The 13434-nt window shown below is 39.3% G+C and overlaps 1 protein-coding gene across 1 annotated transcript in view; it reads right to left on the bottom strand.

The window, feature by feature from the left end:
* Nucleotides 1-13434, bottom strand: part of LOC139727583 (ATP-binding cassette sub-family C member 5-like) — a 51453-nt gene that overhangs the window by 29881 nt on the left and 8138 nt on the right. The window contains exons 3-8 of the mRNA XM_071638564.1: nucleotides 12613-12762; nucleotides 7038-7185; nucleotides 5916-6149; nucleotides 5291-5464; nucleotides 4383-4530; nucleotides 3324-3472 (exon numbers count right to left, since the gene is read on the bottom strand). Of these exons, the coding sequence (XP_071494665.1) occupies nucleotides 3324-3472; nucleotides 4383-4530; nucleotides 5291-5464; nucleotides 5916-6149; nucleotides 7038-7185; nucleotides 12613-12762 (1003 nt within the window). The remainder of the gene's footprint in view (nucleotides 1-3323; nucleotides 3473-4382; nucleotides 4531-5290; nucleotides 5465-5915; nucleotides 6150-7037; nucleotides 7186-12612; nucleotides 12763-13434) is intronic.

Genomic DNA, 13434 nt, shown 5'->3' with positions numbered 1-13434 from the left:
GAAACAAATGATGACTTTACAAAATGAATCAATGAATTAATTATAAGAGAATTCCATCCCAACATGTTCCTTGTATGAAAACAGGAAAATAACAATAGTCAGTTCGTGAAAATTTGGGGGAAAAAAATTAGACACACAAACAAATTAATGAACTGTTAATGTTTAAGAGAGCAAGACAAATTGGCAACTGTGTGACATAAATGTTGAGTAGCTCTCCATTCCATTTGTACACACAAAGGATTAACTTTTCATATTTCTCACAAGAATGTTATTTTTTCTTTGGATCTGTTCTTGGTATATAACAAATGTAGTACATTTTTGCATGTCCTCTTTAGTGAATAAATTCCGTCTGTGAAAAAAAAATATTTGAGAAAAATGAAAATTAGTGAAATTTTGTGAACAGAACTAAACAAATGGGGAGCTGCTCAGCAACTACATCACACAGAGTTGCCAATTTGTGTAACTCTCTAAACTTTATCATTTCACAATTTCACTATTTTTGTAGGGCTGATTTTTTCCAAGATTTTCACTAAGCTACAACTGTACTGCACTTCCCTGATTTTCTGTTTTCATATAATGCAATATAATATCAGGAGGAACTTTCCCTTTGATAAGACAATGGAAGGATGAATGAACGAAATGAAGAAAACATATCAGAGTGACATCAGACTTGCGGGATTGTGCTGCTGTTATTCTGATCATCATCTTTGAATTTGAATAATGACAATTGAATCTTTGAAAGAAAGAGATTTAAAGCAGAGGGGTGAAGATGTGCTATGGTTATTTTTCTCTAATTAACTGTCACCCTCTCAGTCTGTACAAATTCATTTGTAAGATCCAAACACTGCTGATCTACATTTTAACAAATAATGGTGGAAAAGGAAACCAGTAAGATTTGAACCTCTCATCTAGTTTGATATTAAATTTCCTAACATATGAACACTCAATACTGCACATCACGTGTTTGCTTTGCTCCGATATTCAATTCACTACAAATTGTTCTCGTATGAAACTTTCGGTTAAAGGAAGATGCTTTGTCACATGGTATGTGTAAATGAATCTCATACTGACAAAAGCTCACTGAGAGTGAAAGTAAAAACTCAAGTGGTAGACAGACAGAAAATATTTCTGGTACTTTTGAATTCATAATTAGGAAATAGAATACATCCAGAAGATGTGCCTTTATGATAATGTGACACAGAAACTATAAAGGGACTACATTCATTCTTTCTCGCAAGCAATAATGTTTCCATGTTTAATGCCCTTTTGTGATATGCTTGTGTAATATAGCCTCGTTGTTTTCTTCAGCAAAGATTCTTTCTATTCTTTCTCTCTGTCTCACATGCATATGCTTGTACGCACCAACACACACAGAACACATAATTCCTTGTGGTAAACTCACATGCCTCGGAGTTCTATATCCTCTCACATTGCTCCCACATTTCTTTATTCTATGTTTTCCTATTACAAACCTCTCTCTCTCTGTCATGTTATTTCTATCTTTGTCTCTCTACATTTGCTTATCTGCCTATCTCTTGCTCAACTTATCTATCTACACATTTATATTTAATCTATATATTTCTCCATCTTGTTATCTATATTTCTATTTATCTATATTTTTCTATCTCTCAACCTATCTACAACTATCTCTAATCTATTGATATTTCCCTATCCTAGTTTTCTATATATCTATAATTTCTATCTATCTATCTATCTATCTATCTATCTATCTATCTATCTATAACATCTATTTATCCACTTGTATCTATCTTTATACACTGTATTTATCTCATGGAACTATTTATAGATTTATCTGTCTGTCTATCAAAAATTTACATCTATGTTTGCATCTTATCAATCTTGCCCTTGACATGCTACCCCGCCCCCCCCCCCTTCCCTTCTTCCTGACAGGCTAAAGTTTGACAAGTAGTTGGGAATTCACCCAGACTTTAATCATGCCTTCAAGTCGGAAAGGAAATTTGTCACGGCGATTGGTGGCCTAAACCTGTAAGCAGAATTCAGTTCCTTTCCTGTGGCATCAAACAATCCAATTCAGGCATCCTCCTTCTTTCGCAAGGGCAAAAAATAATGCCACCCTGAGAAGAGAGGCAAAGAAAGCCTGGCTCAGCATTTTTCTTAGGAAGTGACACAACTTATCCCGACCTAACCAGATCGGGTTAATCTAGTTTGCTCCCGAGAGCAAATTCATTACGAGATATTTGCAACGGTTGGTGCTAAAAACCGGGAGTGCGTTATTTCTGCTGGCAGTATAAAGTTTAATAGCCCTTCCGTCTCTCACAGGTGATGCGTAATTTGACCCCTGTGCACTGGGCGACAGAAGAAAGGGTAGTATATCTGCAGATTGCACCTCGGTTTCCCAAATGTGGTTTGTTGTTGGCATTGTTGGTTTATTAGTTTGTTTGTTTGTTTGTTTTTTTGCAAACATCAACTTTCTACAAATAACGGATAAATCCATAAAGCAATATTCATTGCAATGATGTGACACAAATGTATTTTGAATGACCTTTTGGAGGTTATTTTTTCTTTTTCTGGGCCTGGAAAAAATGGATGAAATGCCAATTACTTTCCAAGTATTCCACAACCTTAACTCTTTATTTGCCATGGTGGAAACCCCCTGTGTGCCACATTATTCTGAGACACAAAGGTAGTCATGCTTTGAGAAAGAATTCTGTTTTTCGAATCTATGTATATAACTTCTACAAATTTCTGTTCAGCTGGACATAATAGTGAGCAAAGTTGAAGAGGAATGCCAAGCTTTGCTTTGATATAAATTGTATGACAAATCTATTTCTATTTATTTTTTTAATGACCAGTTGCTACATTACTGTAAAGGCATGGCTTTTGCACATGAAACCGTGAGAGAAACTTAGAATTTACATGCAAATTTAGTTGGGAACGCTGCTTGATAGTCAATCACCACATAGAATGCAAGCTGGATGTAAAAGGAACAAAAGCATGAGAAAAGCTTCTGGTGTACCGCGGGATTAGGCGATTTACCAATCGGTTTAAGCGGATTAGTGCGTTTGAGCGAAATATGCGAAGATGGGACGCAATCAACTGAGTGGGACGTGCGAACATGGCACATAAAGAGTTAAGAATCCTAGATGAAGCTTTAAAACATGGAGTAAAATAAAGTCAAAAATATCAGCATGGCAAATCTACTGGCCTATTGCGATGTAGTGACTATTGCAGATATGATCACTTACATAACTATGTCACATGCATGCTGATCAAAAATCATATAGTGAGTGTTATAGGGCCCTTTGGGGCATTAATTTTTTTTTTTTTTTTAAATTTCGTACCTCCGCAGGGGTAAGGTTGTTTCCGAGGGCGGTGTGTAGGGTTAGAGTCAGCATGGAAGCGATGACGGGCACGATCGGAAGCGCCATGGTGCTCAGACTCTGGATGTAGCCGCCTTTCTCCAGCGCCCTCTGTTCATCCGCTCGCATGTCTGTCGGAATTTTGGACACAAATCCAACACGTTCCAAAAGTCACTCATGCGTGAATGCAGCAAGACATACTCAAAATTACTACCACTGCACGCCCAGATTGTGATACAAAAAATGATTTTTAAAATGTGGTGCTGGTGAAAAATGCTCGAGATCCCCTGGACTGCAAGAAAGACCAATACTAGTGTCCTGCCAGAGATCAGCCTAAAGAAAAGACTACTTGATATGATAAATCATCTGATACTCAGCTACTTTGGTCGCATAGCAAGATGAGAAAACAACTGTCTTGAGAAAGTAATGCTTCAGGGGAAAATTGATGACCTAAAGCTAGGTGGATTGACAGAATCAAATCCCTTGTTGGCAACAGTTGGTATACAGTATAATACAGAAAATAGTTATCATCATCGGTCTATTTCATCACTCACTCAGTCAAAGTATGCATCATATATTTTTAGTACTCACTGAGTAAAAAAAATATTAGGGTGGGTGTATGAAATTTTTGGTATATGTTCATTTAATTTCATCACTCACTCAGTCGAAATATGCATCATAAATTTTTAGTACTCCCAGTAAAAAAAAAATATATATAGTATGAAATTTTTGATATGTTCATTTTCTAGCCAGCATATTTCATCTGAGGGGACAGTTATGGTGCCATTATGTCAAATCCATCAAGTTCACTGTCCCAGTTTGCACGACTGCGGCTCCATCAAAAGAAGGATATAGCACATTATCACCACAGCCTCTCAGAAGGAATAGTGATTTTGAGGTAACTCTAGACCACAATGAAAAGTTATGATCTCCTATAAACCAAAAGCCCACCTTTCTTGGGGCATTCAGATGACTCTATTAGCACAGGAAGCCATTCACCCAAGAAAAACAAACAAACAGACAAACAAACATTTGACTTACGCGCTATCTTGTCTGAAAAGGGCATCTCCCAGGCGTACATCTTGATGAGCTTGATGCTGGCAACGACTTCATTCATGAGGCGCACTCGCTTGTCAGTGACAGAAACTGCCTGCCGCCGAAACAGGGCAACCAGCTTAGCCATGGCCATCTATATCAATATATGTCAAGAAGGTAAAAATCAAATTAGATAATATCTTTGTTTCTCTCACTTTACATCACAATTCTCCGGAGCAACTTGCCCAGGCAAGCAGGCAAGTGAGTTCTCAGCACTCTATTGTGACCGCCCAGCTCAAATCCCACAAAAAAGTAGGTTAAAATGTATTTCGACTTTTCCACATACAATACTTTAAAAGGGTGACATCTATGCTTTAAAATGATATATAACTTGTTGAAATTGAAAATCTTAACCCAATCAAAGAGTGATTGAAATAAGAGAAAGTTAGAATGAGCAGTTTCATAGAAAAAAGGGAGAAAAGAGGGTATAAAGGCATAATTTACCATTTGCAGATGAAACAAAAACCCAGCATTGGTGCTTCAAAATAGTTATACAGAATGTGAGTTAGGGATAGAAACAACCAATGTAAAAATTTGAACCAGTATAATCGATATTAAGTATTGTTGAATATACAAAATGTGAACAATAGTTAAAATAAAAAGTTCTGGTTTAATGAGAAAAATTGTGATATCTCCTTATATTTTAGGCTTTAACGCAATAATTTTGTATAGTAGTAGGTTTTGTGATACAACTGACCTACACATTCGCATCAAATGTGATATCTTGAACATTTTTTAAATCACCGCTCCCAAAGGTAAACAGGATCTTTAAAGATTAGGGTCACTCAGGCATGTTGTGCAGCAGTATCATTGAAACTTGTGAGATCTACTCTCACCATCGGGAAAAAACTCACCGTGATTGGGTAGAAGAGGAAGAACGTGCCCGTCCCCAGCAGGGCCGCGGGACCGATCAGGAAGTAGGTGTACACGATGCCCGCTACGGCAAGGGGAGGACCACAGATGAGGGTGGGGCACCAGAGGCCCATCTCGTACAGACGCTGCCCATCGTTAGTACACAGGTTAATGATCTGACGTACCACACCCAGAGATAAAAACAAAACACTTAGCGTCATTCTTCAAACACCAAGTTTCCCCACGCACTACAAAGTATGTACGTGTAGACTGTAGATACGGAAACTTTTGATTAACTTTTTAGTCCGGGATGGAAACATCAGTGATCTGCATTGATTGTTTATAACTTCATGAAGGAGGGCATTTCTGTACTCTTCTGAATGCATTGTATCTCATATATACATTTCCATGTTGCTATATTCATAAATTGTGGCTTACAACCTACAAACCCACAACAAAAATATCAAATTTTACCTAGAATTGAATCCCATGGTTATGTGGAGTGGAGAAACATCTCTGAAATGCATTCAAATCTTTTCAAATGATTGTTATGTATTTGGAAAGATATCTGCCTCGAGGAGCAACACTCTACAAACTACATGTATCAAGGCAAGTTGATCAACTCACCTCCCCAGCAGACTTCCCCCTCAGCGTCCGGACGCTGATGGCCCTACGGTAGATGGTGGACACCACTGCTGCCCGGAGGCGGGTCCCTGACCGGGTGTTGAGGTAGAATTGGAAGGAAAGTAGGGTCACCTGGGTGAGCTGGCATAGAAACAGGCCCATGACCCAGAGAAGACCATACTGGAGATCCGTCTCCGTCTGCTGTACGTACTCCAACAAGTGCTTGACTATGTAGGCCTAGAGAGGGAGGACACATCATTCGGTTTCCATAGTTACGCATCCCTTGGTTGCAATACACATCCATCACTGCATCATTCATACACACTTGTGACTTATTGTACTGATCATAAATATGTTTTTTCCTTACATTGACAGAATCTATCAAGAAAGTGGAATTATTCAATTCTCACTGTTACACATTGCTTGGGTGAAGCAAATTTGGTACTTTAGTAATACACTTTTTAGCATCATTATGACTACTGATCATCAAAAGGCTTCCTGTAGAATCACTGTTTACATTATTTTGCATTCCTTATACGTAAATACCCATTATTAGTCTTGTTATCACACAAAAAAAAATGATCAATAATTATATTACACTTGTACTCTAGTGCTAGCAGAGAATACAATTGTACCCAAAGAAACTTTCTAGGAGGTTACATATCATTACTTAGCACCTTTAAGCTTCACTTTCCACACACTTCTTGGTTTAAATTGTATATTCAATAATTAAGTTTTACAAACACGGTTGAAGAACTATAGCATAGAATCCCAAGACAGATGTATTTGCACTGCTTCATTCCACTTTTACAGCAGTTTTAGTCACAGTCAACTCCATAGGTGGTGGGAAAGGTGTTCTTTTTTTCTTTGGTATTTCTACCACAATATAGTAGGTAACAAGATTGCAAAGTATATCTATAAACATGTACTTTTGGCAGAGGGGTACACATTCCATATAACTGAAACATTACTATCTACTATAAAGCACATCAAATAGTAAATATTTCAGAATATGCAAATCATGCTTTCCTTGCATTATGTGACAATATTGCAGCAGCCAATAGAGAAATTTGCTGCTCCCATGACAGACTACATAATAGTACTGCTGAAGAATGGAGCACTCACAGCAGCAAACAGGGAGCAGCCCAAGGCCAACATCATGACGCTGCTGCCCAGTATCACTCGAAAGAACATGAACTTGAAGATGACTCTCCCCACGGAAGCCTTCTCCCGCCCTCGCTTGGCAAGTTCTTCTTCCCATAGACGAGCAAATCTGCGGGGGGGGGGGGGGGGGGGGGGGACACAAATGAGGCAACATGACTTTAAAGGCATAATTTATCGTTTGCAGATGAAACAAATACCCAGCACTAGTGCTTCAAAATAGTTCTAAAATGTGGGGTTAGGGATAGAAATGACCAACTTCAAAAATTTGAATCAGTATAATCAATGTTAACCCATTGAGGACGAGTCCCGAGTATACTTGGGCAGGTGTCTATGGGAAATGCGTGTTGTAGCAAAATCAAACCGCCCTCAACGGGTTAAGTATTGTTAAAAGTACAAAATGTGAACAATAGTTATAATAAAAGATTTTCCACACTAAACCATAGATACAGATATGATTTAATAAGAAAAAAAGTGATATCTCCTTATATCAGGATATTCTTTAAGGATTTGTAAGATCTATTGCAAAATTTGTATATTGGTAGGATGCTTTGTGATACAACTGACCTACACATGTGTATCAAAAGTGATATCTTGAACATTTCATAAATCACTGCTCCCAAAGGTAAACAGGACCTTCAACAGTTACCTGGTAAGTTTTCCATCACCCACTAAATTGCATTTGCAACTCTCAGAACAGGCAAACATAAGTGTCTCACTTAAACTCAGATCACATATTTTTGGGTCTTTCTAGAAATTACATCCAGCCATCCCTGCAACAGGATTCTCCCATTTTGGCTGACTTGTGAAACAAGGGAACCATACATCTGGTAAAATGTTAAAGGGCAAGTTCACCTTTGATATACATGTGGATCGAGAGAATGCAGCAATATTAGTAGAGTACATCATTTTGTTTTGCATGTCGCAGCACATGTGTACTTGTTGCTGTGGATATCAGTGGATTTGATAACTGTTCACGATTAAATGTATAATGCCCACATACTGTAAAACGAGGAATGTTCGCGTGCATTTTAATTTCGCGAATTTCGCGAGCGCCAAGATTCGCGAAATTAAAATGCACGCGAAAGTTCTTGTCTACACTATGTGCATTGAATGCCAGTGGCAGTTTACGAAAATTTCATGCCGCAAAAAAGGCCGTCGGCTCTAATTCGTGAAAAATTCATGCCGTGAATATATCATGTTTTACAGTACTGTACTCGTTTTATGTACAATTTGTATTTGCAAACAAGAATTGTAAGTCTTCGGACTTTTCAATTGTCTGCACGTTTCTGATGGCAGTAAACCTGATCGATTAAAGTTAATTCAATTCAAGTTGTTTCATGTTGGGTGATTGCAAGGGCCAATACCAGCCACCGCTTGAGTGGGAGCTCCGCTTTAATGAGAGAAAAAACTGTCCCCGACTCCTCCCTATAAAGTGGTGACCGCTGTATTTCGCCCATGATAGGCTAATTTCCGTTGAGGTCTGCGCCTAATCCCATCAGCAATGTTAACCAAATGAAGGTCCATTACTACATGTACCACACAAAGTCTGTACAGTAGCAAGACTCAAACTTACAGTGACACATGCCTTAATCTTTCCACACATGAATTATGTTCTACTTGGTCTTTATACACACACACACACAGAGCCTGGATTCTCTTTCCTATTTTGGGAAACCGCGGACATCGACCCTATTTCCGTCATGATCGATTTGTACGTTTGCCTTAGCCAATCAAGGCGGATCTCGGTACAGTACTCTCCGCATAATCGGGTAGGCTCGGGCAGAGCATTTCTTACCCGATTAAGCGGAGTACTCGATTAACAGAACGCGTCTCATTCACAATTGACACACACACACACAATGTGTCTGTATACATGCATTGTACACTGCACCAAACACCTACACTGTATGCTCTACACGCGTGCTTGCACGGCACATTATACATACCTTACACTTGCTCAGTCTGGAGCAATAATTTACACTCTTTTTATGGACAAATATGTCTTCAGAAAATTTGTCATTTTGTTATCTAGACTCCTCGCTAAAACACGCTTAAAGTGTTATAGCTGCGATAACATGTAGGTAGAAATTAGATTGGAAGAAAATATTTACCCATTCATGCGGAGAGGCAACCCCAATTATTAGGTAATTTTAATGTGCATTGGAACTGATTTTGACATTACTACCCAATTAAACGGAGTACCCGTTTAAGCAATACTCGGTTACGCGGAGAGTACTGTATAAAGTTTGCCTTCAAAAAACAACTTCACTGGCACAGCTTGGCCCCTGCCTCGGCCTCTGGGTAGCAGTTCTTCTTCTTCTTCTGATTAAGTCTGCCTCCTTCAATAGACTGAAGATTCTTGCAGACTGGTGCTATTTACATTATAATACAATTTATTTACAGATATTTACAAGCACATAGAAAATTTGACGAAAATACTAGCCACTGTGATCAACCGTTAGACGGTTTCGAAATGATCCCACAGATGGCGCTGAAACAATTTCTGACGACAGGGAATTCCAGTTCCTTACAGTTCTTGGGAAGAACGAATGGCGATGCGATTCAGTTCTCGAATATGGTACCTGATAGGAGTGTGGTTGCGAGGCTCTCGTTAACTGAGTAGCCTGTTTGATGATATAGTCCTGTGCTGAAAGAGGAGTGAGATTATTGTGTATTTTGTACATCATAATTAGCCTGTCATTTTCTCTGCGCTGTTCCAGAGTGGTCCAATTAAGTTCTTGTAGCATTTTGGTGACACTCGAAGTGTTAGTTCACTGAAGGGTTGCTATCTAATCTTAAAGCGAATACCTCTCCATATTCAACTTGATGCTTTTTCGCAAGCAAACATGCAGAATGGTAGTCAGTTTTACTGCAATTGATCATTCATTAGGTCTAACAAAAAACAAAAGTAACAATTCTGAAATTGATCAAACCACTGTAAAGTAAGGTATTGATCGAAGTACATGTACATGCCCACGTTTACGTGCATTGCACGTCACTACCATTCAAGATGTACACTGTAGCTGGAAAAAAAATTATCAATAACGCAGTCACTAGATTGACGACTAGTCTATTTCAAGTCATTTTTGTTTATGTACTTGTATACTCTTCAAAATTTACATTCAAATCCCAATGTATACAAATTGGAGCGACAAAAAATTATAATATTTCGCAGTAGGCATGTCATAATATTCTACAAATACAGCAAACATGATGATGAGTGTATTGGTACACTTTATTTTCAGTTGCCTTGACTGCAACATGATAATCATGACAAAATACTGAATCAAACAATTACGTGATGTGGAGGCAGCAATGCAAAATGATTCAGGAGAAATGTTCCCAAATTACACCCACACAGTATTCTACCAAAACTCTCACAAGGTTTACCTGTTATTGCATTTTCTATCATGCTTAACGATATGGATCAGCTATTCCTCACAATGCTTTCAAATGATAGCAAACAGAAATTGACAATGAACCAAACAAGAAAGGAAAATGTCAAGCCACTCTTGCACGAACTGTTGCCAAATTTGATTTATGTTGGTTTCCAGGCTCTTCTCCAGCCATACTTTTTTTTGAAAATTATGCAAATTGTTCAAGTTCAAGTTCAAGTTCAAATTTATTTCCATTCGACATAAAATAATCAAACAATTCATACAATGGAAACACATAGATACAAGTTATACATAAATATCAAAAGAGATACACACACATACACAAAACAACAACAAGAACAAGAGCCGATGCGTAAATTCATGTGAATGGGGGGTCAACAGAGAAGAGCAATAAGCCTTGTAAATCGCTGACCCCTAGAAAACATTAATGCTATGTAAAATATATCGGGAGTATAGAAAAGAAACTAGGAGGAAAAGAAAAGGACAGGACTGAAGAACAAATCAAAATAAATATATAAGTGCAATTAAAATAATCATTCTGAATGAGAATATGAATTCAGGAGTAAAAATTTATAATTCCTTTTAAAACTATTCAAAGACGGTTTCATTTTCAAATTAAATGGTATTTCGGTCCATATTAATGGACCTTTATAAAAAACTGTATTCTTAGAAATATTTGTTGCAAAAGTACTGGTAATCTATGCACTGGCTGCTGTTTGTTGATTGCTTCATTTATTTTGAGCTACCATTGACTATCTCCGCTGTTGGGAAGTGGGCTTTGTTGAGGAATTTAGCTTATCACAGATCATTATCATAGCATTCACATTCTGTCAGCATGCATGATGTCATGAAATGGATTTGAAATGTGCAAATCCTACATTTGATTGATGGCAGAGACTGTTGACTACAGCCCTGAATCCTCTATTGATAGGGAAAGGTTTCTGCAATTAATTAATGGCGACTTGCCTCACAAACTCCACGACGACCAGTACAAATTACTACATCCAGTATAATTGAAAGCGGGAAGCTACATGTACCTGTACACAGCCTTTCAACATTCTGTAACCCTGTAACCTTGTTCCACAAAAGTTAAACTGTGTGAAATCCAACATTATTGCCCATATATTCTGGTCCCGAACAGATCACCTTCTGCTGGACAAAAAGCTATGAAACCAGAGCTTTAAAATCATATTTCAAGCAGCTTTCTGTTGTTCTTTTTTTTATTTTTATTTATCTGCTATCCATTATATAAGAGAACTAAAGATATTTTTATTCAAATGAACAATTGGCAGTATCATACGATGCGATGAGCTTGAGCAGGGTTTGGTACATTGAGGGCTTCCAGGTTTGGCAATGTTGCTGGTGCTAGTTTAATCTCTCCATTCAACTACATGTAGGTTATATCGAGCTCAGAGAGCATCATCCCCTAAGCTCAGGTCAGTGTGCACAGTCAGACAATTTCTGAAAACTTGAGCCAACGCAATGTTCGACAGGGTCTCTCCAATACCTCCGCCCCTTCCTCCTCCTCCCTCACCCTCCTCCTCCTACCCCCCTCCTCCTCCCACCTCCCCCTCTCCTTCCTCACCCTCCTACCTCCACCTCCCACCTCCCCCCTCTCCTCCCTCACCCTCCTACCTCCCCCTCCTCCTCCCATCCCCTCCCCCTCCTCCCCCTCCTCTTCTTCCTCCTCCCTCCTCCTCCCATCTCCCCCTCCCTCCCTCCTCCTCCTCCTCCCTCAACCTCCTCCTCCTCCCACCTCCCCCTTTCCTCCCTTACCCTTATACCTCTCCCTCCTTCTCCGACGACCTCCCCCTCTCCTCCCTCCCCCTCCTACCTCCCTCCCTCACCCTCCTACCTCCCTCCATCACCCTCCCACATCCCCCTCTCCCCCTCACCCTCCTACCTCCCCCCTCCCCCTCCCACCTGCCCCCTCCTCCTCCCTCACCCTCCTCCCTCACCCTCCTCCCTCACCCTCCCTTCCTCCCCTCCTCCTCCTCCTCTTCTTCCTCCCCCTCCTCCTCCTCCTCCTCCTCCTCCTCTTCTTCCTCCCCCTCCTCCTCCTCCTCCCACCTCCCCTCCTCCTCCCATCTCCACCTCCTCCTCCTCCCTCCTTCCCCCTTCTCTCTGATTAATCTCACCTCTCGTGGTTTGGGAGTGACTGTTCCTCGGGGGTGCAGGGGAAGAGGTCCTCCTTCTTCAGACCCTTCTTCCAGGCCTTGTAGAAGGCGAAGTTGAGCCAGTGGAAGTAGAGAATGGATATGATGGATGCATCATTTAATGGGTGCCGTCTGGGAAGGACATGAAAGAAGTTTGGATACTATCAGTCTTTTGCATCAAGGGCATCCAAGACTCTATGAACATGGAAAGAAGATCAGGGCCCTGCTTTATGAAGAGTTAAAATTGAGTATATATAGTTGATTTGTAGCTGTCTATGGCAGCCTGTGTGGTAAGGAAATTTATAATCGATTATATTTTTTTATAAAATGGGGCCCTGTACTTTAAATGATCACTAGTATTATTAACATCTTTGATACCTTACGGGCCTCATGATCACTCTTACAACTGTCACTGTGACTAGTAATCATGGTTATCACTACCTTTATTAGTACTACAATTTGAATTACATACAATGAACTAGTGAGTTATCATTCTCATCATGATACAGAGCATGGATATGATGACATCATCAGCTATTTGCATGTACATTCATATCAACTGACATTCAAGAACTGTTTTCTAAAACTCGTGAAACTTCACAATTTCATAACTTCCAAAACTTTAATCAAATTTTGATATAAAATGTTCACTTTTGAGCACATCAAAATTATTTCTTACTCTTTCTTCACTGGACTAGCATCACATGAGTTTAAACTAAAGATGATCGAGCTACACAAAGACTTAACATGAGACATTCTTCACATATTGATTTCTCCTTGATGAAGGAAACTTTTTAGAATCTT

Source organism: Diadema antillarum, unplaced genomic scaffold (assembly GCF_040938485.1).
Source record: "Diadema antillarum isolate AM-2024a unplaced genomic scaffold, OU_Dant_1.0 seq00000136_RagTag, whole genome shotgun sequence".
Classification (NCBI taxonomy): domain Eukaryota; kingdom Metazoa; phylum Echinodermata; class Echinoidea; order Diadematoida; family Diadematidae; genus Diadema; species Diadema antillarum.
Note: the sequence above shows the minus strand (reverse complement) of the source record. Positions and strands in the feature narration are given on the sequence as shown.